Source organism: Pleurodeles waltl, chromosome 5, assembly GCF_031143425.1.
Source record: "Pleurodeles waltl isolate 20211129_DDA chromosome 5, aPleWal1.hap1.20221129, whole genome shotgun sequence".
In the NCBI taxonomy this organism is placed as follows: Eukaryota; Metazoa; Chordata; class Amphibia; order Caudata; family Salamandridae; genus Pleurodeles; species Pleurodeles waltl.
Window position 1 is genome coordinate 1,033,356,118 of NC_090444.1, and position 26,948 is coordinate 1,033,383,065.

The 26,948-nt window shown below is 43.3% G+C and overlaps 1 protein-coding gene across 2 annotated transcripts in view; it reads right to left on the bottom strand.

Moving 5' to 3' along the window:
* The window catches only part of HBS1L (HBS1 like translational GTPase), a 414,125-nt gene that overhangs the window by 277,339 nt on the left and 109,838 nt on the right, over positions 1-26,948 (bottom strand). For both annotated transcript variants that reach the window (XM_069235198.1, XM_069235199.1), the window contains exon 3: positions 18,597-18,716. In XM_069235198.1, coding sequence (XP_069091299.1) covers positions 18,597-18,716 — 120 coding nt within the window. The remainder of the gene's footprint in view (positions 1-18,596; positions 18,717-26,948) is intronic.

The window sequence follows — 26,948 nt, forward strand, 5'->3', positions numbered from 1 at the left end:
CTTCTGAGAGGGAGTCAGGTGTGACTTCGGCACGTTGATAGTGAACCCCAGCTGGTGCAGGAGGTCCGCCGTAGTCTGAAGGTGGGAGACCACTGTCAGGGACAAAGGCGCCTTCAACAGCCAGTCGTCTAGGTAGGGGAAGACTGAGACCCCTGACCTTGCTCAGATGAGATGCAACCACCGCCATCACTTTCGTGAACACCCGAGGGGCACTGGTAAGGCCAAAAGGGAGCACAGTAAACTGAAATTGGTTGTGACCTACCATGAATTGTAGGTAACGTCTGTGGGCAGGCAGGATGGGGATGTGGAAATAAGCGTCCAGCAAGTCCAACGCTACCATCCAGTCTTCTGGATCCAAGGCAGACTGGACCTGAGCCAAGGTGAGCATTCTGAACTTCTTCCTGAGGAAGTAGTTGAGGTCCCCAAGATCTAGGATAGGACGCAAGCCTTTGTCCTTCTTTGGTATCAGAAAGTAGTGGGAATAACAACCACAACCTACTTCTGGCACAGGGACCATTTCTATAGCTCCCTTTGCCAAGAGAGCCGCGACTTCCTGGCGGAGAAGCACCAAATATTCCTCTGAAAGGTGATGGAAGGATGGCGGCATGTGTGGTGGTGCAGATTCAAAAGGGAGGGAGTAGCCTTTCTGAATTATTTGCAAAACCTACCCGTCCGTGTGATGGCGGATTCTGCCACAAACTGGGCAGGAGTGAGGGGACAGACTAGGAAGGTTTGGAGGCTGCAGCGGGGGGGCAGAGGTGGACTGGACAGACCTCTGGTTCCCTGTCCCGGGGCCACGTGGGATTCCGTGCTTACGGCCACGCATAGACTCTCCAGCGTGCATGGCCCGGTGGCTGGCTTGAGGATGCGACATGGCGCCCATTCCGTTGCCACGAAAGGGACGAAACGGACTGTGGGGGGCGTTTGGCGGAGGAAAGGCCAAGGGACCGAGCTGTAGCCCTGAAATCCTTGAACCTCTCCAAGGCCGAGTCCGCTTTGTCTCCGAAGAGACGGGTGCCATCAAAGGGCATGTCCATGAGTGGCTGTTGGACATCCCCCGAGAAGCCAGAAGTACGTAACCAGGCATGGCGCCATAAGGCCATTGTCGTCGCAACCGATCTGCCCAGAGAGTCTGTCGTATCCATCCCACAACGGATTGTGAACTTTGCCGCGTCTCTCCCATTTTTCACTGCTTGGGAGACGATGGCAGGGCCTCCTCCGGTATCTGAGGCAGGACTTGCGCAACCGTATCCCACAGTGAGTGGGAATAACGGCCCAAAAGACATGCAGTGCTCACGGACCGCAGTGCGAGGCTGGAGGAAGGAAACAACTTCTTACCAAATTGTTCCAGCCTTTCGGATTCCCTATCTGGGGATGCAGAAGGGAACGCGCCAGAAGAAGAGGACGCCTGGATTACAAGACTCTCAGGCATAGGATGTTGGGACAGGAACTTTGGGTCGTTCGGTGCAGGCCGATGGCGGCGAGCGATAGTCCTGTTCACAAGAGCCCCTGTGTTGGGTTTGGACCATGTACCCAAAAGGACATCAGTGAGGGCCTCAATAAATGGGAGAAGGGTTCAGACGTAGAAGCCCCAGGCTGAAGCACCTCCGTCAGGAGATTAGACCTGACTTCAACAGTGGGTAGGCTCAAGACCAAGGACCTCAGCTGCCCTACTAACTACCATACTATAGGTAGCTCCCTCTGCCATAGCCACGTCAGCGTCAGGAGAAGTATCCAGACCACTGGCTTCGCACAAGTCCTGTGCCCAGTCCATAGTAGGGTCTTCCTGGTAATCATAAGGGTCCCGGGACCCCACCAATTCCTCCCCGTATTTATACCTATAGGAAAATGGGTCAGAATCCGACCTCGGGCAAATAGGGCCCACCGAAGCCGATGGTGGTGTCGCCCGACCCCGCTCCGACTCGTCGGAAATGAGAATTGGGTTGATGTCGATAGTGGCCACTACCGATGTCGGGAGCGTCGATAAATGACCTGGCGCCGGGGAAGGTCTCGATTGTGGGACCGTCAACGGTGCAGATCCGCGCACGGACCCGGAGGCGACCTCAGTGGCCGGGGTCAAAGCCACCAGCGCGGAACCCGAAGACCCCTCAGCCAAGCCCCTTGGGCCCGAAGGCGCCATATCGGGGTCGGCACGCCCAAAGATGAGGCGCATGGCCTCGTAAAACTCTAAGTTGGGCGGGGGTTGCTCCAGCGAACTTGGGGAAGTGCGGAGTCGACCCAGACGTAGGCTCGGAGGACGGAGGCCTAGTGCGTGGACGCTCGTCCCGCATCGCGTCGGCCGAGCGACGGGGTGAAGTCGGAGAGCGATGGGAATTCTTTGACTTCTTAGTCTTCTTACCTTGACCCGAGGACTTCGAAGAAGACGAGTGGTGATGGCTCCGCGACCGATCTCGAGACCTTCCTCTCGAGCGAGACTGGGACCTACGCGGAGTCGAGTGCCGGGCCGCCATCAGCTTTAGGGACCGCTCCCTCAAAGCCTTCAGATGTATTGCCCGACACTCGGAGCACGACTTTGGGTCGTGGTCGCGCTTGAGGCACCACAGACAAACACGATGAGGATTCGTCACAGACATCATTCAATGGCAGTCCTCGCACGGCTGGAACCCGGTCTTCGGGGACCAAAAACATTAGACAAAACGGTTGAATTCGGCCAAAAAATAGCCTAGGGTAGCTCTCTCTCGGATCAGCGCGTGGCGTGGAAAGAAAAAAAAACTGATGTCACTGCGCGAGGGCGGCATCTATGTACTACTCCAGATGTCATCACAGCGACCACGACACCTACGGAGTCGACCAACACCACCTACCAACGGGCAAGGGTATTGCTCGAAGAAAAATCTCCAGATCCAGTCTGACGCCTGGGGGAAAATTCTAAGGTAAGGAATCTGCAACTAGAAGTCTCTATCAGATATCCAGCACATCCAACGTACCCAGTTGCGAAAATATAGTGGTCCCTTTTCCAGTAGTTCTATAATGAGGCAGACAGCAGATGTTAGGATAAGCTGTTTACTGTATAAACTGTGGGCACACAGTAAACAGGCCTACTCAGTTCCAGTGCCACAGCAACCGTCCTACAGAATGCTGGACAGTGGAACAATGAACATGTCACGTGTCTACTGCGACATTCCTACCACATTAGTATACAACCATAACACATTGCAACTTGTTTGCGGTGTTTATTTCTTTCTGCCCTGAAGTGAAAACTGGCATATTTTGCAACCCTGTGTGGTGCCCTCTTGTGCCCCCCAACTGACCGACAGAAATGGACCTTTCCACCTAAGTCTGCACACCTTCTGACTCTAGAGAGAGTGGCAATGAATTCCGATGGCACTACTATACAGGACCATTGCGGCTTGAGTGCCTGCCAAGACCAAAGCAAGCTCAAACTAACCATGATGTAACCATTTTCCAGTAACAAAGAACAAGGACTACGAGCCCTGGAAGAACATCTGACTACTTAAGATGCTCTGCTCCCATGAATCTGAAGCACATATTGCCTTCCTAGAGACCCAATACACCGATTTGACTAAGGTAAATGCATTGAAATCTCACGGAAATCTACAAGCCAAACATCACACATGCATGGTTCACAATTAGATTAAATGTGCTAAGGGTCCCCTCTGGTCACTTGGAAACAAACAATTTTCCACAGTTAGTGTTGAAGCAATTTAATCTTTAACATTAACTCTGAATAAAGTCTAACTAAAATTCACCAGTTATAACCGTTTTAAATAACTGTGACTTGCACCCTTGCCATACACAGTATTGTCATCATTACTGATGTCTCCAGTGATGTTATCAATCTCACAGAGTATGTCATGAGTGATGTAATATATGAGGTCATAAGCAGGGCATGGCAAGGGGAAGAGTCATATTCGGGCCAATGGAATTATAGGATTGTGCGTCCAGAGATTTTCTATTCACATAATTACAGATGTGCAGCACATGCCTCATGATCCTTCATCTGCTGCATAATCTGCAGACTTTAACCCAAAAAATTTGGTTTCTAGGTCAAACGTTTCAAGTTACTAAACAAATAGCAACAATGTTACTCCACAGAGGAAGGCCCTTTATAAAGCTTGACTGGGCACTTTCCTGTTGCTTATTGCTACATTTGAGTGTTAAAATGGTACTCATGGGGTGCGACCAATACCCAGAAAGTCTTAACAAGCGTAAAATTGACAAAATAAATGAAGTAATACTATCACAAAAAAAGCTGTATTACGCTGCATAATTTGCTTTTTCTTGCTGCATAATTTACTCAACACTGACATATAATTTGGCTCTCCACTAGAACACTCTTCCAGTGGTCCCATTTATAGTTACTTCAAATAAATAACTGGTGAATTTCAGCGTTTATTTATCTTAAAATTTCATGTTTAACTGATATTTTCACCCAACTATGTCACTTTACCCTTTTTTTTTTTTTTTGTTGAGAATTTCTAAAAATTGTATTTAACGTAGAGTAATATTTTTTATTCCCCTGCGTGACCATGACAATCCCACGCCTTTCGCCATGTGTGGCGCACGGCCTGGCATGAATTATGAAGAATTGAATTACAATAAACAATTACATATAAAAGCTTTGAAGCCGTACATGCACACTAATCACATTTAAGAATGTGTTACATAAAGGGATCAACATAGGGAACATAGTTCCCTTACTCCCAGGACACTGGCTTCACACCTATAAAACCTGAAAAGAAAATATAAGATTACAACACCTTTTGCTCTTTTGACTAGAGGCTGAATTTCTGTAGGAAACATGGACAAAGATCAGTCAGGATAAGTATGAGTGGGAGCCTAGTAAACTGAGTTGCAAGTTGAGTTGCAAATGTTGACTGCTCAATGACTTAGAAGTACAGAAGGGGTGAAGGGAGCAAAGCTCATCAAAAATAGAATAGTAACACTCCAGGTTAGATTTCATAGGAAGGACATGACATAACAGGATAAAATAACTGTCTGTGTCCTGCAGTTTCTGCTTAAAACCAGACTCTCTCACAGCAATGGTCAAACGGATTACAGGTGGTCGTCATGTTAAATATTTGCTCTTCGTTAAAGTGCTCTTTTATTTGAGCTAAACTACTATGCAAGCAGCAAGACATCTCTGGCCTAAACAAAAAACATCACTTAATTCTTAGAAACATTTAAATGCACTTGTGACTGGGGAGGTCCTTACTTTTAAAAAACAGTTATGACACGTGTGCAGCACGTTTATAACATATAACAAAACCTTGCCATGCCACCTGTTCATTCTAATGTATTAAATAATTTGAAGTTAAAAACATTTTGCATCTTGTAATAAATAGATGGGGAGAGAAGAGTGATTTCTTTTTTAATACATTTGGGGTAAAATAAGCATGTCTTTCAATTTTGTATTGTCATTTCATCCTTCAGCAACTCAAGAGTTTATAACCAATCTAGTGTAACTGGTAGGTGGGCACTTTAATGGTTAACCATGACATCGCTAATATTTAAAAAGAGACTAAGAGGTCCCAAGTCTGCATTTTTTTTTTTTTTTTTTTTTTAGAAAACTCGGGAAACAAATGAGTGGAGAAAGCACAGTGGTAGTTGAAGCACAAGTTACCCTAAATCAAACTTTGTCTTAATGTAACTAAAATAATTAGCAAGCCCTGGAAAAGCCAATAGTTCTAGCCAGTGTCTTTTAGCCATGTTGTACAGCAGCGCTGATGCTGTTTGGCATGGCTAATAAATGAATGGCACAGCAGAGAGTGGAGCAGAGAAGAATAGAGGGTGTAGAGTGGAACTGTGTAGAGCAGAGTGGCACAGGGTACAGTGAAGTAGGGTAGAATCGCAGAGTGGCATACAGCAGAGTGGCATACAGCAGAGTGGCATACAGCAGAGTGGCATACAGCAGAGTGGCATACAGTAGAGCGATGTCGAGTGGCACTATGTGGAGTGAAGTGGCAAAGAGTAGATTACCACAGGGTAGAGTGCCATAGAGAATGACAGCTGTGGATGAAAGCAGTTAAAGGGTCACTAGAGACAGCAAATAGAGTGAAAGCATCATAAATAAATAGCTGTATTCCTGTGTTAAAAGTAGGATAGAACATTGCACGTCTAGAAATAATACCAAAACGTTTATAATATATATTTTTTAATAGTGTTCTGTAAAAAGACAAGAAAACACACATGTACTTGGTCCATGCTTCAAGAAGGTGCTAACACAAGAAAGGAAGGGTTAACCCTACAGGAGATGAAAGATTGCAGATGACAGTGACAATGAAAACAATTAATGATATGCAGTGGGCAGGTTTTAAGCCCACTGAATTGTAACAATATGTCTCGCAGCATGCATTGTGTAGCTGAGACCTAAAAACATCAATCTGTGTGCCCCACTGTGGGATCTTCCCAGGTTTCCTAAGACCTTTACTTGTTGACTAGGTTCAGGCAAAAGAGATGGAAGAGAGCTCAGTACCAATTCCCTAGAAGGATTCCTGTCAAACTGGAGTACACTGGGTGAAAGTAAACAATGAAGTAGGATTAAAAGAAAGTCAAGGGATGTTTAATGAACCCTTGGCATACAGTCTCATTTGTGAAATTGAAATGACATGAGAAAGAGGTAGTAAAAGATTTTCCCCGTCATACAGACATCCAATGCAAACTAGTATAATTCAGCCTGGCAGAGGCTTCTGGGTGGAGCTCCATTTTCCCCATGTCAGCTCTTGGATCAGGTTTGCCCAGTCTTGGAAAAAGCCAAAAGAATAGAAGGTTGCTTCCAGAGAGAGAGAGAGAGAGAGAGAGAGAGAGAGAGAGAGAGAGAGATCCAAGCACAAATTAGAACCAGCATTTGTAATGCAATAGGTCTCAAATTTACTTGAGTTGGGACTATTGCCATTGTAAATGCATAATTGGACTTTTTTCTCACATTAATTGGTCAGGCCACATAATTCAAGTGGCCCTGCATATAACTAAAGGCTAGTAGGCCTGCTGGAATATTTTTTTTTAGCAAAGCCCTTAAACACAAACTACTCTCAGGTGCAAAAGATATTAACTTGGCAGTTGGTACAAGTGACATTGCACGTGGGGCAATAAATAAATAATTGTACTTCAAGAAAGCATGCTCACTGGATCACTGTCCCTTTACTGCAGTCTGGGGAGTCTAACAGAACGCCCACGATTATTCACACTCTTGAGGAGAGCCACCTAATGATCCTCAGTCCGTCTTGAACTGAAATATTAGTTCTAAAATATTGACCACTGTACAGAATAATCAACTGTAAGCGCTCCTTGAGATTTTCAGAATAACCGCCCTAACGGGTTGAACCTAAAGTTTCACCAACTGAATGTCAATCATTCAGATCCAATGAGGAAGGAAGATCAAACCTATTCTGGAGAGGCAGATTCCTAATTGTATTAAGACTAGAAGGAGGCAAAACAATGGAATCTGGGAGAAATAAGAGCCATGTGGGTTAGATTCCATTACATTCTTCTTCATCTGCCCGAGATAAGGCACAAAGAGTTATATCCCCACTCAGATTTTATAAAATTAGGGCAGCAAAGCTACAAACATGTGTCAAACTTTCACTGAGGATCACTGACCGCCACTAAGTCTGGAAGCATTGTCCAAAAGCCAGCTTCAAAACCTCCAGTCTCTTAAGAGTACCAATGATAAGTTCAATGAAAGAAAAAATAAATTAAATAAACTTTTACAATGACAAGGAAAGATGTTCTCAGGGCTCAGTTTATCACATAAAGTGTGTTCTTCTCGACCTGCTGTTGTGTTCCTATCCATGATTACTGAGTTGAACAATAAAACCATATCAGTTCAGTTTTGGAAGGGCCAGCAGAAAAATTACTTTGACCCAAGGAATTAGTTGATTCCATATTTGCAATCTCAGCATCAAGGGCACAAACTGCCTTTTGAGACAACCTTTCATGCATGAAACTTTGTTTTTTCCCCGATGCGGCCTTCATGGCAATGGGTGCCTGATGTTTTGAGACAGCCCACAATGTGGGAGTCCTTTTGTGGTGGGGGGGTGTGGACCCTGTGAGTGCCCGGGACTCTGAGTCCCACCACAAATCCTTGGCTCTTTGTGTTGCCCCGCCTGAGGTCCTTTGATGTGAGGTCTTATTTTTTTTATTTTTTTTAATACTACATGTTTATTTTGGAGCAATTGGCTTGAAAATTAGTTTTTTCAAACAGAGATATGTTTATTGAAAACAGTAACTGAAATAGTGAACAATGCTGCTTGGAAGTCTGCATAAATAAATGCAGAGAAAAAAAAAAAGAAAAAAAAAAAAACGTACACAGTTAGGAATTAAGAATTTAAAAAAACACAGACACACACACCATGAGCAAAGTCAACAGATCTCACGTTTTAGTGGTATTACCTGCCCCTTTGGCTTTGTCAATGCTTTTTTGCTGATGCTGTTCTGCATCTGCAAAAATAATTGCTTGTTGTCTGATGGTGAACAGTGTAGAGAAAACAAAGAATCTCCAACGAAGAATACAAGTTAATGTTTTAGCAAAAGCATGCTCACACCTATGGAACCAAACTGCAGCTATATGATTTTCATTTACGTTTCCGGGATGAAGAATGCCCATCATGAAGAAGTGAACTAAAACAAGCATTTGCAATGTAATGAGTTCCGCGTTTGCTCGAGTAAGAGCTATTTGCGTTGACATTCTGAACTGGACATTTCTTGCCACATAAATGGAAAATAAAAAGTAAAACAGGAGTTCACTCGTAGTCAAACGTATTAGTGGCAAAAATGCAATTAACCATGTAAAAGGGTTGATGTGATGCAAAGCAATTGACTACTGCAAGATCGCATTGCGTAGGAAATAAATAGAAAAAAGTAGTCCAGGAACCATGCAGAAAACACATGGTCTAGTATGTTTTCAGTAGTTGGCTGGTGCGTTCGAGGAGGGCTAAACACTGGAAAAGGCAGGACATATGCATGCCTTCCACTAATGAAAGCAAGCAAATTTTAAAAGGCAAGCCCACAAATAAATCAAACTCATGGGCATGCGGTGGGTGTGGTTACAAGCCATAGAGAGATTACAGCACGAACAGAATGCTTTGCGCTCAACCCTAAAAATATAAATAGTACATCAAAGAGTATTTTTATTTTAAAATCTGTTTGTCCTTTGCTTGGGCACAATAGCATATCATGTATCTAGGCATTCGTTTCTTTTCCACACATACACAGACATTAAATTCTGCTCCACAATAGAGCGCGCAGCAGAGTTGAATTATTCAGATCTCTTACACACAGCACCTAGAAACTTACAGAAATGGCATATTTCAGGGGGTGCTTTCGTATATGGGGGACACAGCTGCCATCAAGAAGAGTCTTACGCTGAAAATACTGTACACAGTGTAAACCCTGCTTCTTCAGCCATCTCAGGGCACACTGACTGCCTTGTAGAGGTTGATGAAGGGATTTGTCTGAAATAGGAAGAAAGCACAGATCTCTAGGCGGCACTCATAAGAGGGGTGGGGGAGGACTGGGGATGCACTGGCTTAAGCACTACTATATATCCACCCAACTACGATAAATTGTTGAGTAGTATTGTATGCTTAAAAAAAATATTTCACACAATATTCCCAAATTTTAGGCTATCTTGGGCTTACCCAATGCACTTACGTTTCCACTTCATTCACCGAGAGTAATCTATTGCCCTGACTCTATGCACAGCCAAGCAGCCTATCCTGGACCTCTGGGGCAAGGATACCGCACCCTTATGGAGTGCTGCTTCATTGACTCTGGGACTTAGTATGGAGGGAAAATATTTCTACTATTCTAGAGGTGAGGGAATCGTGGTATGAGCAAACGTGGGGTCCCTGCATCAGGTTTCTAGCAGAGGAATATAGGGAACTCGCATGTCCCAAATAGCTACAGCTATTATGCCTCATGCCACCTGCTACCAAATCCTAACTTATCTGTCAACCAAAGTGGATGTGGAAGTTGCTCAGAACTGCTCTTTGGCAGACTGCATGGACAAATGTTATGAAGGATGCAGTTGACATCTTGGACTTGAGTGGACAAAGAGGGGGGCTTCTAAGGGGTGAGGGCATAGATTTCACATCTCCTGTTGTGACGGAAGGTATCCTTTGTGCTTTTCCAGTTTGTAACTTCTCTTAGTGGTACACTGGCCTTTGGATGTAGGTGGCACATGTGGTAAAACAAACAAATTTAAGCCATAATGAAAATGTCACTTACCCAGTGTACATCTGTTCGTGGCATTAGTCGCTGCAGATTCACATGTTTCGCACAGTCCGCTGCCTGGTGTTGGGCTCGGAGTATTACAAGTTGTTTTTCTTCGAAGAAGTCTTTTTTGGTCACGAGACCGAAGGACTCCTCCCTCTTCGGCTCCATTGCGCATGGGCGTCGACTCCATTTTAGATTGTTTTCCCCGCAGAGGGTGAGGATGGAGTTGTTTGCTATAAATAGTGCCCATGCAATGGAGTGAATACGTATGTACATAAAAAGTTTATAATAATTATTTACAAATGTACAAATGTTTAGGATTTAAGATCTACTTCTAAACGGCTACAGGCTTCCCGGGGAGGCGGGAGGGCACATGTGAATCTGCAGCGACTAATGCCACGAACAGATGTACACTGGGTAAGTGACATTTTCAGTTCGATGGCATATGTTGCTGCAGATACACATGTTTCGCATAGACTATAAAGCAGTTACCTCCCCTAAAAGCGGTGGTTTAGCCTGTAGGAGTTGAAGTAGTTTGGAATAATGTTCTTAGTACAGCTTGGCCCACTGTAGCTTGTTGTGCATTTAGTACGTCTACACAGTAGTGTTTAGTAAATGTATGAGGCGTAGACCAGGTTGCAGCCTTACATATTTCGCTCATAGGAATGTTTCCTAGAAAGGCCATTGTAGCACCTTTCTTTCTGGTTGAGTGTGCCTTTGGTGTAATAGGCAATTCTCTCTTGGCTTTAAGATAGCATGTTTGAATACATCTGACTATCCATCTAGCAATGCCTTGTTTAGAGATTGGATTTCCTATGTGTGGATTTTGAAAAGCTATGAACAGTTGTTTTGTTTTCCTGATTAGCTTTGTTCTGTCAATGTAGTACATTAGTGCTCTTTTGATGTCTAATGTATGTAGTGCCCTTTCAGCCACGGAATCTGGTTGTGGGAAGAACACTGGCAATTCTACTGTTTGATTTAAATGGAATGGTGAGATTACTTTTGGTAGAAATTTTGGATTTGTTCTTAGAACTATTTTATTTTTGTGTATTTGAATAAATGGTTCTTGTATGGTAAATGCCTGTATTTCACTTACTCTTCTGAGGGATGTGATTGCAATGAGAAATGCGACTTTCCAGGTTAGATATTGCATTTCACAGGAATGCATGGGTTCGAAAGGTGGACCCATGAGTCTTGTTAAGACGATGTTAAGGTTCCATGAAGGAACTGGTGGTGTTCTTGGTGGTATAATTCTTTTTAGCCCTTCCATGAATGCTTTAATAACTGGTATTCTAAATAGATACGATGAATGAGTAGTTTGTAGGTAAGCAGATATTGCTGCGAGGTGTATTTTTATAGATGAAAAAGCGAGATTCGCTTTTTGCAAATGTAGTAAGTATCCCACTATGTCCTTTGTAGAGGCATGCAATGGTTGGATTTGATTGGTATGGCAGTAGCAAACAAATCTTTTCCACTTAGATGCATAGCAGTGTCTAGTGGAAGCTTTTCTAGCTTGTTTTATGACCTCCATACATTCTTGTGTGAGGTCTAAGTGTCCGAATTCTAGGATTTCAGGAGCCAAATTGCCAGATTCAATGATGCTGGGTTTGGATGCCTGATCTGTTGTTTGTGTTGTGTTAACAGATCTGGTCTGTTGGGTAGTTTGACATGCGGTACTAGTGAAAGGTCTAGTAGAGTTGTATACCAAGGTTGTCTTGCCCATGTGGGTGCTATCAGTATGAGTTTGAGTTGGTTTTGACTCAACTTGTTTACTAGATATGGAAGGAGAGGGAGAGGGGGAAAAGCGTATGCAAATATCCCTGACCAACTCATCCATAGAGCATTGCCTTGTGATTCGCGGTGTGGGTACCTGGATGCGAAGTTTTGGCATTTTGCGTTTTCTTTTGTTGCGAACAAATCTATCTGGGGTGTTCCCCAAATTTGAAAGTACTTGTTCAGAACTTGGGGGTGAATTTCCCATTCGTGGACTTGTTGGTGGTCTCGCGAAAGGTTGTCTGCTAGTTGGTTTTGGATCCCTGGAATAAATTGTGCTATTAGGCGAATGTTGTTGTGAATCGCCCACTGCCATATTTTTTGTGTTAGGAGACACAATTGTGTTGAGTGTGTTCCTCCTTGTTTGTTTAAATAATACATTGTTGTCATGTTGTCTGTTTTGACAAGAATGTATTTGTGTGTTATTATGGGTTGAAAGGCTTTTAACGCTAGAAATACTGCTAACAGTTCTAGGTAATTGATATGAAATTTTGTTTGGTGTACATCCCATTGTCCTTGAATGCTGTGGTGATTGAGGTGTGCTCCCCACCCTGTCATGGAAGCATCTGTTGTTATAACGTATTGAGGCACTGGGTCCTGAAATGTCCGCCCTTTGTTTAAATTGTTGCTGTTCCACCATAGAAGCGAGAGGTATGTTTGGCGATCTACCAACACCAGATCTTGAAGTTGACCCTGTGCCTGTGACCATTGTGATGCTAGGCACTGTTGTAAGGGTCGCATGTGTAGTCTTGCGTTTGGGACAATGGCTATGCATGAGGACATCATGCCTAGAAGTTTTAGCACAAATTTTGCTTGTATCTTTTGGTTTGGAAACATAGCACTTATTACCTTGTGGAATGCTTGCACTCTTTGTGGACTTGGAGTGGCAATTCCTTTTGATGTGTTGATGGTTGCCCCTAGATATTGTTGTGTCTGACACGGTTCGAGGTGTGACTTTGTATAGTTGATGGAGAAACTCAGTTTGTGAAGGGTTTGTATGACATATGTGGTGTCGTTTGTGCACTTTTTTACTGTGTTGGTCTTGATTAGCCAATCGTCTAGGTAAGGAAACACATGTATCTGTTGTCTCCTGATATGTGCTGCTACTACTGCTAGACATTTTGTGAATACTCTTGGTGCAGTTGTTATTCCGAATGGCAACACCTTGAATTGGTAATGTATTCCTTTGAATACGAACCTTAGGTACTTTCTGTGAGAAGGGTGTATCGGTATATGAAAGTACGCATCTTTTAGGTCTAATGTGGTCATGTAATCTTGCTGTTTGAGCAGTGGAATGATGTCTTGTAGTGTGACCATGTGAAAGTGGTCCGATATGATGTAGGTATTTAGTGTCCTTAGATCTAATATTGGTCTTAATGTTTTGTCTTTTTTTGGAATTAGAAAGTACAGGGAGTAAACTCCTGTGTTTTTTTGTTGTACTGGTACTAACTCTATTGCATCCTTTTGCAGTAGTGCTTGAACTTCTAGTCCTAAAAGTTCTAAATGTTGTGGTGACATTTTGCGTGTTTTTGGAGGGATGTTTGGTGGGAATTTGTGGAATTCTATGCAATAGCCATGTTGGATTATTGCTAATACCCAATTGCCTGTTGTAATCTGCTGCCAAGATTGGTAGAATTGGCTTAGTCTTCCCCCCACTGGTGTTGAGTGAAGGGGTTGTGTGACTTGAAAGTCACTGTTTAGGTGGAGGTGTTTTTGGAGTCTGGAATCTTCCCCTACTCCTTGGGAATTGACCCCCTCTATATCCCCTGAAACCTCCCCTTTGGAATGAACCCTGATATGGTGTGGTTCTTGTTTGTTGGCTGGTGGTGTCTGTGGGTTGGCCACGAAACCCCCCTCTAAATGGAGTTTTTCTAAAAGAGCCTCTGCTCTGCGGGGAGTAGAGTGCGCCCATGGCTTTGGCCGTGTCTGTGTCCTTTTTAAGTTTTTCAATGGCTGTGTCCACTTCAGGGCCAAAAAGTTGTTTCTCGTTGAAGGGCATATTAAGGACAGTCTGCTGGATTTCAGGTTTGAAGCCTGAAGTGCGGAGCCAAGCGTGTCTCCTTATGGTGACAGCAGTGTTGACTGTTCTCGCTGCAGTATCGGCTGCGTCCATTGAAGAGCGGATTTGATTGTTTGAGATCGTTTGTCCCTCTTCAACTATTTGCTGCGCCCTTTTTTGGTATTCCTGGGGAAGATGGTCTATGAGAAGTTGCATCTCATCCCAGTGTGCGCGGTCATATCGGGCCAGCAGCGCTTGAGAATTTGCGATGCGCCACTGGTTGGCTGCCTGTGATGCTACTCTTTTTCCTGCCGCATCAAATTTTCTGCTTTCTTTGTCCGGAGGTGGGGCGTCGCCAGATGTATGGGAATTTGCTCTTTTGCGAGCTGCCCCTACTACTACGGAGTCAGGTGGTAACTGCGAAGTAATAAACACTGGGTCTGTGGGTGGTGGTTTGTATTTCTTATCCACCCTTGGGGTGATGGCTCTTGATTTTACGGGCTCTTCAAAAATTTGTTTTGCGTGCCGTAACATCCCTGGTAGCATTGGGAGACATTGATATTGGCTATGTGTAGCCGAGAGGGTGTTAAATAAAAAATCATCCTCTATAGGATCGGAATGCAGTTGGACATTGTGGAATTCTGCTGCCCTAGCCACCAGTTGCGAGTATGAGGTACTGTCCTCTGGCGGTGACGGCTTTGTGGGGTATGAATCGGGATCATTGTCCGGCACTGGGGTGTCATATAGGTCCCAAGCGTCTTGATCCTGATTATCTTGACTTATGGTAGTTTGCGCTGGTGAGTGCATTTGTGGCGGTGTTTGTGCCGGCGATGCCTGTTGTGGTGGAGAGGGCGGAGGCGTGACTTTTTTTAACCACTTTGGCTTGTGGTTGTGCGTCATCCTTGAGAAGTCCGATCCTTCTTTTTCTCATTATTGGGGGAAGGGTTGATATCTTCCCTGTGTCTTGCTGGATGTACAGTCTCTTTTGTGTGTAGTCTGATTCTACACTTTGGAGCTCTTGTCCAAATCTGTGCATCTGGCCACTTATTCCTTGTTCCTCTGTGTAGGATGGAGGTGTGGAACTTTTCGGCGCCGAGAGAGAATCTTTTTTCGGCTTCGGCACCGACAGAATTTTTGTGGCTTTCGGCAGTGTGTCTCGGTGCCGATGTTTTTCGGTGCCGGCATCTTGTTTTTGCCTCTCGGAGCCGCTATCTCGGCTCCGAGGTTGCTCCATGGCGGTCCCTCGACCGGAGTCGGGTGTCTTCGCTATGGGCGTGCCCTTTTTCGGCGCCTTAGACGGCTCGCCGGTTTTATGGGTCGAGCCATGGCCTGTTGGCAGTGGCGTCCCCTGGGCTTTTGTCTTCTCGATGGTTTTAATTTTCGACGTCTTACTCACAGTTTGTTGTTGTTGTTCGACGTCGGAGTCTCCGGATTCTGATTCCGGAACCGAGAATGTTTCCTCTTCGTCGTCGAAACGTTGTTTTGTCAGCGTGGACGCCATTTGTAGACGCCTGGCTCTTCGGTCCCGGAGTGTTTTTCTGGACCGGAAGGCTCGACAGGCCTCACAGGTATCCTCCTTGTGCTCGGGGGACAAGCACAAGTTACAGACCAAGTGCTGATCTGTATAAGGATACTTACTGTGACATTTTGGGCAGAAACAAAACGGGGTCCGTTCCATCGGCTTCGATGTCGCACGCGGTCGGGCCGACCAGGCCCCGATGGGGGATCGAAGCTACCCCAAAGTCTTCCGATGATCGGTGTCGATGTACCTAACTATCCCGATACCGAACGGAACAATACCGGCGCTTTCTTCCGAGATTCTGACTAACTTTCCGAACCGAAACACGGAGCGAAAAGGAATACGTCCGAACCTGACAGCGGAAAAAAACAATCTAAAATGGAGTTGACGCCCATGCGCAATGGAGCCGAAGAGGGAGGAGTCCTTCGGTCCCGTGACCAAAAAAGACTTCTTCGAAGAAAAACAACTTGTAATACTCCGAGCCCAACACCAGGCAGCGGACTGTGCGAAACATGTGTATCTGCAGCAACATATGCCATTGAACAATTTGTTTTTATTTTCTAATTTCTGAAAGGAGCGGCCTTGCAGCCAATAGCAGCCGCCATTCCCTTATTTATTTATGTTTTTTATTTTAAAAGCAACTAAGAATGGGGAGAGCAACAAGAGGAAACTCAACACTACACAACCTGTTCAACGTAGGACCTAGTTGGGGTCGTGGTGCAGCATTTGTTCATAACAAAATAAGAGAGGGGGACGGGCAGAGGGGGAAGCAACACACAAATTTGAGGAAAGCAACAGGGGGAGCAGTGGGGATGTGAGGTGGAAGTAGCACACGGGAGAAGGAGCTAGGGAACACAAATACCCGTAGAGTTCTGCAAGCAAAAGAAAAAAGTATTTCTCCGCTGTGGAGCTGCAGAAGGATACAAGTCACCAATCAAAAGGATGGTGAAGGAACTATGCTACAGGTGAAGGGCATCACAAAAAGGAGGGATAAATCACTGTATAAGATGCAAGCAAATGAGACTGGCAAGAAAGTCAACAATGGTAAGTAATGGCGTGACCCAAAGACCACTCTAAGAACTGGTATTGCCTACATTAAGTCTTTGACAACAGGCAGCTAATAGCGGTTTGCAGGAAAGTTCTAAAAACACATTCTGTTTGTAGAATGAAGAGACTATTAAAAACATTCTCTGCAAGGCACAGCAGACTAAGGATACTGAGTGAAATGGGTACATTCAGGTTGTGTTTACCTTTCAGAAATAGAATGTCATTTAAGCAATGGACAACTTTAGTCATGGAGAGTAGTTTCTGTTCCATCACTAAGAGGATACACATGCTTTAAAGGGCTCGTGAAATAGTTTCCATATTTCACAGGCCCTATCCTTGGTTCTAGGATAGAAAGAGCTTCATTGGTCAACAGCACCTTGCTACACAGAACCCTGGATTCTGGAAACTTTTCAGGAAACTTTCAAAATGAATCCAGCTAGCCAATAACTGGAGCTACAATAAAGTTAAGCAAGGTATATTAAAGTGTCAAAAAATGTATTCCTGCAAGTATCTATAAATTCAGCTCCAGACTGATTTCTCTGGGAAGAAATTCAACAGTCTCCTCCGTTAATCAAAATGTGGCACCTTGCAAGTGAAACAAAACCACAAGTCACACTCATCTAAAATGCTTAAATAAAATACCAGAGGAATGATGAGAAATTAATGATGCAACACCTTAATCATATAGGTCTTTCCATCTAGTTTCCTAGGGAGTTAAGGGTTAGACCACCACAGGAAAGTTAAGATAGATTTATCTACAGTACTAGCATATCGAAAAGGGACACTGCTGTAAAATCATCCACCGTATATATTAGCTTGATAGCCCCCCAAAAATTGCTGAATCACATTAATAATGAAGAACTGGAGCATGTACTGTCCCAGTAGTCCCGCATCTGTACATAAACTCATATTTCCAGTCTCCTAGAAGTTAAACATTCTATCAACATATATAAAACACAAGGTATGGATTTGAATGCAGTTGTAAGCACAAAGAAATCTTCTGCTCATGTAATCAACTCATGAATGTTGGCAAAATGTCCACAGGACAATACAAAATGTATAGTAATTATTTTATAAAACCATAAATACAAATGGAATACTACTCTGCCACAAAGCAGAAGTGGAACAATGTAATCATGCATACAACAATGTTTGCAAAAGTTTGATCTAATCCATACAGATAAGGGCACTGACCATTGAAACATCCAGTGCCACTGATAACAGCAGTAGGGCAAGCAAATAGCATGTACTAGCAAGTGGAGCAAGGATTGTCTATCAAAGTTACAGACAAGGCTCATCTAATTGAATCATCTATCATGCCAACCACCCTACCACCCTGCCCCCCAGCAAGAAGAGACTCAGTTCTTAAAGATCCACATCACTTTGTTTTATGATCGCAGGCTATGGATATAACGAAAAGAAGAAAAAGATCGTACAGGATATCCATCATTCTTCTCTGAAGAAAGCATTCTCTCAATGCTCAAGACTGGCACCAGAAATTAAGACAAGGAAGCTTTGACCATATAATGCACGCTCTTGAGCCCTTAAGAGGGGTTTTGCCATTAAGCTTTAGCATAGATGACATTGGCTATGGAGGTCCAAGAGGTATTAACAGAAGATACTGGGTGAAGAGCACTAGAGAGTAAGATGTTCAGGGTCAGTGGGTGTAAGAAGATTTACGGCCCTCAATGTGTTATTGTTGTGAATTTGCCTTACTTGGGAGCAGCTGAAATGTCTTTCTGTAGGAGATTAAAAACCTTTTTGTGCTTTGATGAACTTGCAGTCAAATCTGGTGTTCTTTGTCAAACCAGTTTAGTGTGATGCAAAAGTGACAAACTCCCTATTCTTCCTACATTCTAAGAAAATAACGAATATAAAAACGCAGTTCTCTCAGAACTGAGATAAGCCCAAATTAAGAAAAATCATAAAATCAGAATACGACACAATAGAAGAGAAAACATACCTACATAAATTATTCAATAAGTTAGTAGTATGGGTAAGGGAGGGCAGTAAAACAAAAAAGTCCACCCCAAACTTATAGTGACGTTCTTCATTATGTACCTTGATCAGCACAGCTGAGTGTTGGTATTGCATTATCCGGTTGCTCTTCCCCATACTCTTCTTCCAAAGGCTCAGCAAAGGCTGATGGTTTACCACGTTTAGAGTAGATGAACTGAGAAGCTAAAAGAAAGCATAAGGAAACAATCAATAGAACATAACTGTTTCCAACAGAGGATTTTTGGTCTGTGCTCTTACCTACACAAGCCAGGCATAAACACACAAACAAGAAAATGGCTTTACACTTACAAATGCAACAGTGGAAGGACATGAGTATAGCAGAAGTAAACACAAACATACTCCTTGGCCAAGTAATAGGCATATCCAAAGTAGTCAAAACCAGAGTATTCACAGATATCAGCGATCACGTAGTATTAAAAACGTGAGCAAGGTTTATTTTGAAACATTAAAAAAGGTTTATAAATAGGTGTTTGGTCTAACTGAAAATAGTGAGAATGCCATTCACAGTGCTTAATTTGTAAATAAAAAACTTGCAAATACCCAAAGCTCTCCCCTGAAATACGCAGCTGCAGCAATTGAATGTGCGAGCACAGAATACTGAGGTAGCGTAATCCTAAAGCCATTTCTGGCCTATTTAATGCATATACAGCCAGTGCATGCCTCTTCAGCTTACTCTTGCATTTTTCTGCTTTCTCCCTTTGTGACACTTTTTTGTTTTTCTCTTCCTCCGTCTTTCCCATATATGTCTTTTGCTCACAGTAAATGCTTCAGGTGGAAAAATAAGTGCCAGCCCTAAAAAATACGTGCCGGTGCCCCGCAACGGAGACCACGGGCTCAAATTAACCACTGGCCATTTATTAATGTAGGAAAGCAAATCCTATTTGCAAGGAAGTTCACTTTTAATGCTGCATGGCATTATAAAACAAACTACTAATTACCATCACAGAAGCAACAAGATCTGGTAGAAAGTAAATAATGCAGGAAGAGCAGCTTTCGAATTTAATACAGGAAAAAAATTGTGAAGGATATGTATCCTTGTAGTTTGCAGTGCTATCCACAGAACGTAGACTTGTCCAAGCAACATGAAGTCTGTTGAAAAACCACTGAGAAAAACTTCAAAGATTAGCTTATACACAACAAACTTTCACCATTCTCCAAACTCTCACCACTCCATTATCAGTATACCACGTATAAAAGTGTTTTCGGTAAGGCTCATGGTAACTATTTAAAATAAATATTCCAGAACCTATGTTTCTAGGATTTAGAGATCGTGCCATCCGTTAATCATGGGAAATATTGTGGTCATCTTTAAAATAATCACTGCAATGACGGCCCATTTGCTTCAGCAAACCACCTTTTTTTAAATTATTTTTTGCAAAAATGCAATAGACATAAGTTTAAAAGCATATATATGTACAATGCTGCTGTGTAAAGATGGGTGCAAATGTATGGAAAATAAAACTTAAAAAAAATAATTTAAAAAAACAAACACCTAAAAACAAGAGGTTCAACAAACTGTCTCCCAAGCCCAGGCTACTTTTTACAGAGATGTGCAAAATGCCATTACTCTCAGTGAAGAGAAGAGACAACTGAAGCAGTCTCACTCATTGCCTGCGCTGTCTCGGGTGAATGATACCTGAATGAATCAATGAATGAAGAGGTCTGACCAAGAGCCCCTAGATGCATTTAAATATGATTTACGTATAATTTATGGCATTTATGTATAAATAATGTGTACACACGATATATATATATATTTTATTTTAAACAAAAAATATGTTGCATTCCCAGGAGCTGGTCACTCTTTTTAGTTTACAATCGCAGCCTTCGATGTAATTTTACTCCACAACATGTTTCGACCTCAGTCTTTTCCAAAGTGGATTATTGTACATAAATCAGTCCGATTTGTTCCTGTGTTTTTTATATCACGTTCAGGGGCATTAGGGTAATTGTAGTCCAAAGGTGTAGCACAACCTATTAGATGTAAACCAAAAATTAGACAGAGTGCATTAACACAGTTCCCATTTATATTGATGAAACCGTTCAAAAGTCTGTTCTATCTCGATTTAGTAACACCATTTTCTCTGTGTCTCATTAAACATCAAAGTCACTTGTTACGCCCACATTTGGCGTTTGCCCATTAATTTCACAGGGAGTTTATCTCCTCCTTCATACCTCTCAAACTCTTGAGGCTCAACACCCCTCATTCTTTAATTGGGAGCCAAGGCCACAATGGCACACAAAAGCGAGAAAGCCATGTCAGGTGATGCTGGCTCAGTATTCTCTGCGGTATTCACAGACCCCGACCTTCCAGGTTCTCTTGGGCTTCAAATGTCAAAAACACGATGCCAGGATAAGTATCCTCTTATGATCACCGCTGATTAGATAACTTTTATTACTTTCGGCGTCGGGTGCTACCGCCATTAAAAAATGACCAAGTAAACGCGGCCAGAAGCGGGGCACCTCTCTGCTGGTGCGAACAACGGGCTTGAACACACCCAAACATCATCATAAAAAAAAAAAAAAAAGTCGCACTCCCACGAGCAGCTCACATTTCTTTAGTTACAGTGACAGCCTTCGATGTCATTTTACTCCATGGTGCATTTCCACCTCCGTCTTTTATAAAGTTGGTTATTGTATATAAACAGTCCCACTCGTCTCCTGTGTGTTTTATATCACCTTCAGGGGCATTATGGTAATTGTAGTCCAAAGGTGAGGCTTTGATGTTTAATGAGGCACAGAGAAATTACATTACTAAATGGAGAATGGTACACTCTTTTGAACTGTTTCGACAATGCAAATGGGAACAGTGTTAATGCACTCGGTCTTTTTGGTTTACATCTAATAGGTTGTGCCACACCTTTGGACTACAATTAACCTAATGCCCCTGAAGGTGATATAGAACACACAGTAAACGAAAGTTTTTTTTTTTTTTAAACAATCGACTTTGAAAAGACGGAGGTCTAAACGCGTCGTGGATTAAGAGGACATCGAAGGCTGTCATTGAAAATAAAGAAGAGTGATCAGCTCCTGGGAGTGCAAACATTTTTTTGTTTTTAATTATGTTGGAGTGTGGTCAAGCCTGTTGTTCGCACCACCGGAGAGGTGTCCCGATATAGATATATGGAAAATGTCACTTACCCAGTGTACATCTGTTTGTGGCATGTTCAGCTACAGATTCACATGCTATGCATATTCTGCCATCTAGTGTTGGGCTCGGAATGTTGCAAGTTGTTTTTCTTCGAAGAAGTGTTTTCGAGTCACAGGATCGAGTGACTCCTCCTCTTCGTCTCCATTGCGCATGGGCATCAACTCCATGGTAGATTGTTTTCCACAGAGGGTAAGGTAGAAGTGATGGAGTATAAAGAAAAGAGATGTCCACACAAATGGAATATATATATATATATACACACACACACATATGTACAAGTGAATGTTGAACTTAAACGGCTACAGGCTCCCGGGGAGGTGGGAGGGTGCATGTGAATCTGCAGCAGAACATGCCACAAACAGATGTACACTAGGTAAGTGACATTTTCCGTTCAATGGCATGTGTAGCTGCAGATACACATGCTATGCATAGATCACAAAGCAGTTTTACCTCCCCTAAGCGGTGGTCAGCCTGTAGGAGTTGAAGTTGTTTGAAATAGTGTTCTTAGTACAGCTTGTCCTACTGTGGCCTGCTGTGTTGCTAACACATCTACACAGTAATGCTTGGTAAATGTATGCAGTGTTGACCAAGTGGCTGCTTTACAAATTTCGACCATTGGTATGTTACCTAAGAAAGCCACTGTAGCCACTTTTTTGTGTGTGGAATGTGCTTTCGGTGTAACTAATAGCTGCCTTTTAGCTTTTAGGTAACATGTTTGGATACATTTTACTATCCATCTAGCTAACCCTTGCTTTGAAATTGGGTTACCAGTATGTGGTTTTTGGAATGCCACAAATAACTGTTTGTTTTTCATAAATTATTTTGTTCTATCTATGTAATATATTAAAGCTCTTTTAATATCTAATGTATGCAGGGCTCTTTCTGCTACAGAGCCTGGCTGTGGGAAGAAGACTGGTATTTCCAGTGCTTGATTGATATGAAACGGCGATATAACTTTTGGGAAAAATTTTAGGTTTGTTCGAAATACTACTTTATGTTTGTGTACTTGTATGAACGGTTCTTGAATTGTGAAAGCTTGGATTTCACTTACTTTTCTTAATGAAGTAATTGCAACTAGGAAGGCAACTTTCCATGTTAAGTATTGAATCTGAACTGAGTGCACTGGTTCAAATGGTGGACCCATAAGTCGTGTGAGCACTATGTTTAGATTCCACAAAGGCACTGGAGGCGTTCTAGGTGGAATGATACGTTTTAATCCTTCCATGAAGGCTTTGGTAACAGGGACTCTAAATAAAGAGCTGTGTAGTATATTTTGTAAGTATGCAGAGATGCAGTGAGATGTATTTTAATGGTCGAAAAGGCTAAATTTGCCTTTTGTAAATGAAGCAAATAACTTACAATGTCTTGTATTGATGCTGAAAGAGGGGTAATTTGTTTAGATTGACAGTAATACACAAATCTTTTCATTTGTTTGCATAACACTGCCTTGTAGTGGGTTTTCTTGCTTGTTTAATTACTTCCATACACTCAGTTGGTAGTTGTAGATATCCAAACTCTATGACTGCAGGAGCCAAATCGCTAGATTGAGTATTTTGGGATCTGGATGCCTGATCAGTTGTTTGTTTCGTGTTAACAGATCTGGTCTGTTCGGGAGTTTGATATGTGGTACAACTGAGGGATCTAATAGTGTTGTGTACCAGGGTTGAAGTGCCCGCACTGGTGCTATAAGTATGAGTTTGAGTTTGTTTTGACGCAGTTTGTTGACTAGAAACAGAATGAGCGGGAGAGGGGGAAAAGCATAAGCAAATATCCCTGACCAATTCATCCATAGAGCATTGCCTTTGGATAGAGGATGTGGGTACCTGGATGCAAAGAATTTGCATTTTACGTTTTCGCTGGTGGTGAATAGGTCTATGTCGTGTTCCCCAGTGGTGAAAGTATGTTTGAAGCAATTGGGGATGAATTTCCCACTCGTGTGTTTGTTGATGATCTCGGCTGAGAACATCTGCCAATTGGTTGTGTATCCCTGGAATGTATTGTGCTACCAGGTGAATGTTGTTGTGGTTTGCCCATTGCCAAATCTTTTGGGCTAGGAGGGACAGTTTGGATGAATGAGTCCCTCCTTGTTTGTTTAGGTAATACATTGTTGTCATGTTGTCTGTTTTGATAAGGATGTTCTTGTGAGTGAGAAGAGGCGGAAAGGCTTTGAGTGCTAGGAATACGGCTAGCAATTCTAGGTGATTTATATGAAACTGTTTGTGCTTGGTGTCCAATTGTCCTTGAATGTTGTGATTGTTGAGGTGTGCCCCCCAGCCAATCATTGATGCATCTGTTGTAAGTATGGTCTGAGGCACAGGGTCTCGAAAAGGCCGCCCTTTGTTTAGGTTTGTGGAATTCCACCATTGAAGTAATATGCATGTTTGGCGGTCTATCAACGCTAGATTGTGAAGTTGACCCTGTGCCTGTGACCATTGCTGTGCAAGGCACTGTTGTAAAGGTCGCATGTTTAATTTTGCACGTGGGACAATGGCGATACATGATGCCATCATGCCCAACAGTTTCATTACGAATTTGACAGTGTGCCGTTGGCTTGGCTGTATTTGTGCCAATACATTGTGAAATGCTTGTATTCTTTGTGGACTTGGGCTTGCAAGTGCTGTTTGTGTATTTAGTGTGGCTCCTAAATACTGTTGAATTTGCGCAGGTTGTAGGTGTGATTTTTTGTAGTTTATGGAGAACCCTAGGGTGTGTAGGGTTTGTATCACATAATGTTTATGGTTTTGACACCGTGTATGACTGCTGGATTTTATTAGCCAATCGTCGAGATAGGGGAAGGCATGAATGTGTTGTCTTCTTAGGTAGGCAGCTACTACTGCAAGGCAATTTGTGAATACTCTGGGAGCTCTTGTTATCCCGAAGGGTAAAACTTTGAACTGGTAATGTTTTCCCTGAATAACAAACCTGAGGTATTTTCTGTGGGCTGGATGGAAGGGTATGTGAAAATACACATCCTTGAGGTCTAATGTTGCCATGAAATCTTGCTGCTGTAGTAGTGGGACCACATCCTGTAGTATTACCATGTGAAAGTGTTCTGACATGATGTAAAGACTCAGAGTTCTGAGATCTAATATTGCTCTTAAGGTTCCGTCTTTTTTGGGGATGAGGAAATACAGTGAGTAAACTCCTGTTCCTATTTGATGTTGTGGCACAAGCTCTATCACTTGTTTGAGTAATAGAGATTTTACTTCTTGCAGCACTGAGATATGTTGAGTGGAGAGATTGTGTGATTTTGGCGGAATAGTTGGGGGAATTTGTGACAATTCTTTGAAATAGCCATTGCGGATAATAGATAATACCCAGTTGTCTGTTGTAATGGGTAGCCAATTGTTGTGGGACCTTTGCAGTCTTTCCCCCACAGGTGAGGTGTGAGTTGGGAAGAGTTGGAGTAAGTCACTGCTTTGGCTGCTGTGAGGCTTGTTTGGTTGATTGATATTTTCGCCTGCCTCTAGGGTATTGGCCTCGGTAATTGCCTTTAAACCCACCTCGTTGGTATTGAGGTTGGTAGGTTGACTTTGTTTATCAGGTGGATGCCTCAGGTGTTTGGGTTCTAAATCCACCTCTGTATTGAGGTTTCCCAAAGGACCCCCTGTATTGCGTCGTATACAAAGCACCCATGGCTTTAGCGGTGTCCGATTCCTTTTTCATTTTCTCAATAGCCGTGTCTACCTCGGGGCCAAAAAGCTGTTTCTGATTAAACAGCATATTAAGGACTGCCTGTTGAATTTCAGGCTTAAACCCTGAAGACCTAAGCCATACATGTCTCCGTATAGTAATAGCAGTATTAATTGTTAAAGCTGCTGTGTCTGCAGAATCTAGGGCTGACCTGATTTGGTTATTTGTAATAGCCTGCCCTTCCTTGGCTGCTTGTGATTCTACCCTTTTGCCCGCAGCATAAAATTTTCCTGCTCTCCTTGTCTGGTGGGGGTGCATCCCCAGATGACTGGGAGTTGGCTCTCTTTCTGGCCACGCTTACGACTACAGTCAGGAAGCAGTTGTTGCGTAATAAAGGCTGGATAAGAGGGAGGCAGCTTATACTTCTTCTCCACTCTGGGAGTAATTATCCTAGCCTTGACTGGCTCGTGGAATATTTGGTGTGCATGATTTAACATGCCTGGAAGCATGGGAAAGGACTCATAAGTAGTGTGGGTAGAGTATAATGTGTTAAAAAGGAAATCAGCCTCTGAGGGCTCAGTGTGCATGGCGACATTTAGGTAGAATGCCGCCCTAGCTAAAACCAGAGTATATCCGGTGCTATCCTCTGGTGGTGATGGTTTGGAGGAATAGCAGTCTGGGCTGTTATCGGGAATGGGATCTGGATCATATAGATCCCATGGATCCACATTGTCTTGTTGTGAATCAAATGAATGTACAGGAGATTGTACAGGTGTGGGAGTAGTAGGTGGAGAGACAAGCAAGTGAGGAGAATGAGGAGGAGAAAATTGAGGAGGTAGAGATTTTTGTTTAGTCTTTGGCACTTTAGCCAGCGGCTGAGCAGTGTCCAATTGTTCCTGAAAGGCCAGCTTCCTCTTAGGCTGCAGAGGAGGTGCACATATAATTTTGCCAGTGTCCTTGTGAATATGAATTCTGGCGTGCCTTTCATCTATGTCATCCATTTGTGTGTGTTCCTCCGAAATTCTATGGCTTTCTTTAAGTACTTGCGAAAGTCCATGTTCCTCCGTATACACTGGCCTTTTCGGCTCCGAAGCTAGTTTTTTCGGGATCGAAAGGCTGGGAGTGAATGTTGGCCTCGGCTCCGAAAGCGATTTTCGAGGTTTCGACTCGAAGGATCGATGTTTGATAGTTTCGGAGACAGAGCTTCGGCTCAAGTCCGAAGGCTTCGGTGGCGTGGCCTTTTTTGGTGCTGAAGTTGTTGGTTGGTCACTGAAGGTCCCAAGGCCTTAAGTTTGGGCATGGCTGGGACAGCGCCAGGCGTACTCCCGTGCTATCCTGCAGTGATCGGTCTGTCCTCCTCCGACTCCTGCTTGGAGTCGGACCCTCGGACGGAGACTGCGGTGTGCATGATCTCCTCTTCCTCAACATCGAGATGTTCGGTGCTCTTCGACACCATCTCAAGTCTTCGTGCTCTTCGGTCTCAGAGTTTAATCCGAACTGAAGGATCTGGAGGCCTCACAATTTTCCTCCTGATGGTCTGGGGAGAGAGATTACAGACAAGATGTTGGTCTGTGTAGGGAAATTTTGCGTGGCACTGAGGACAAAAGTGG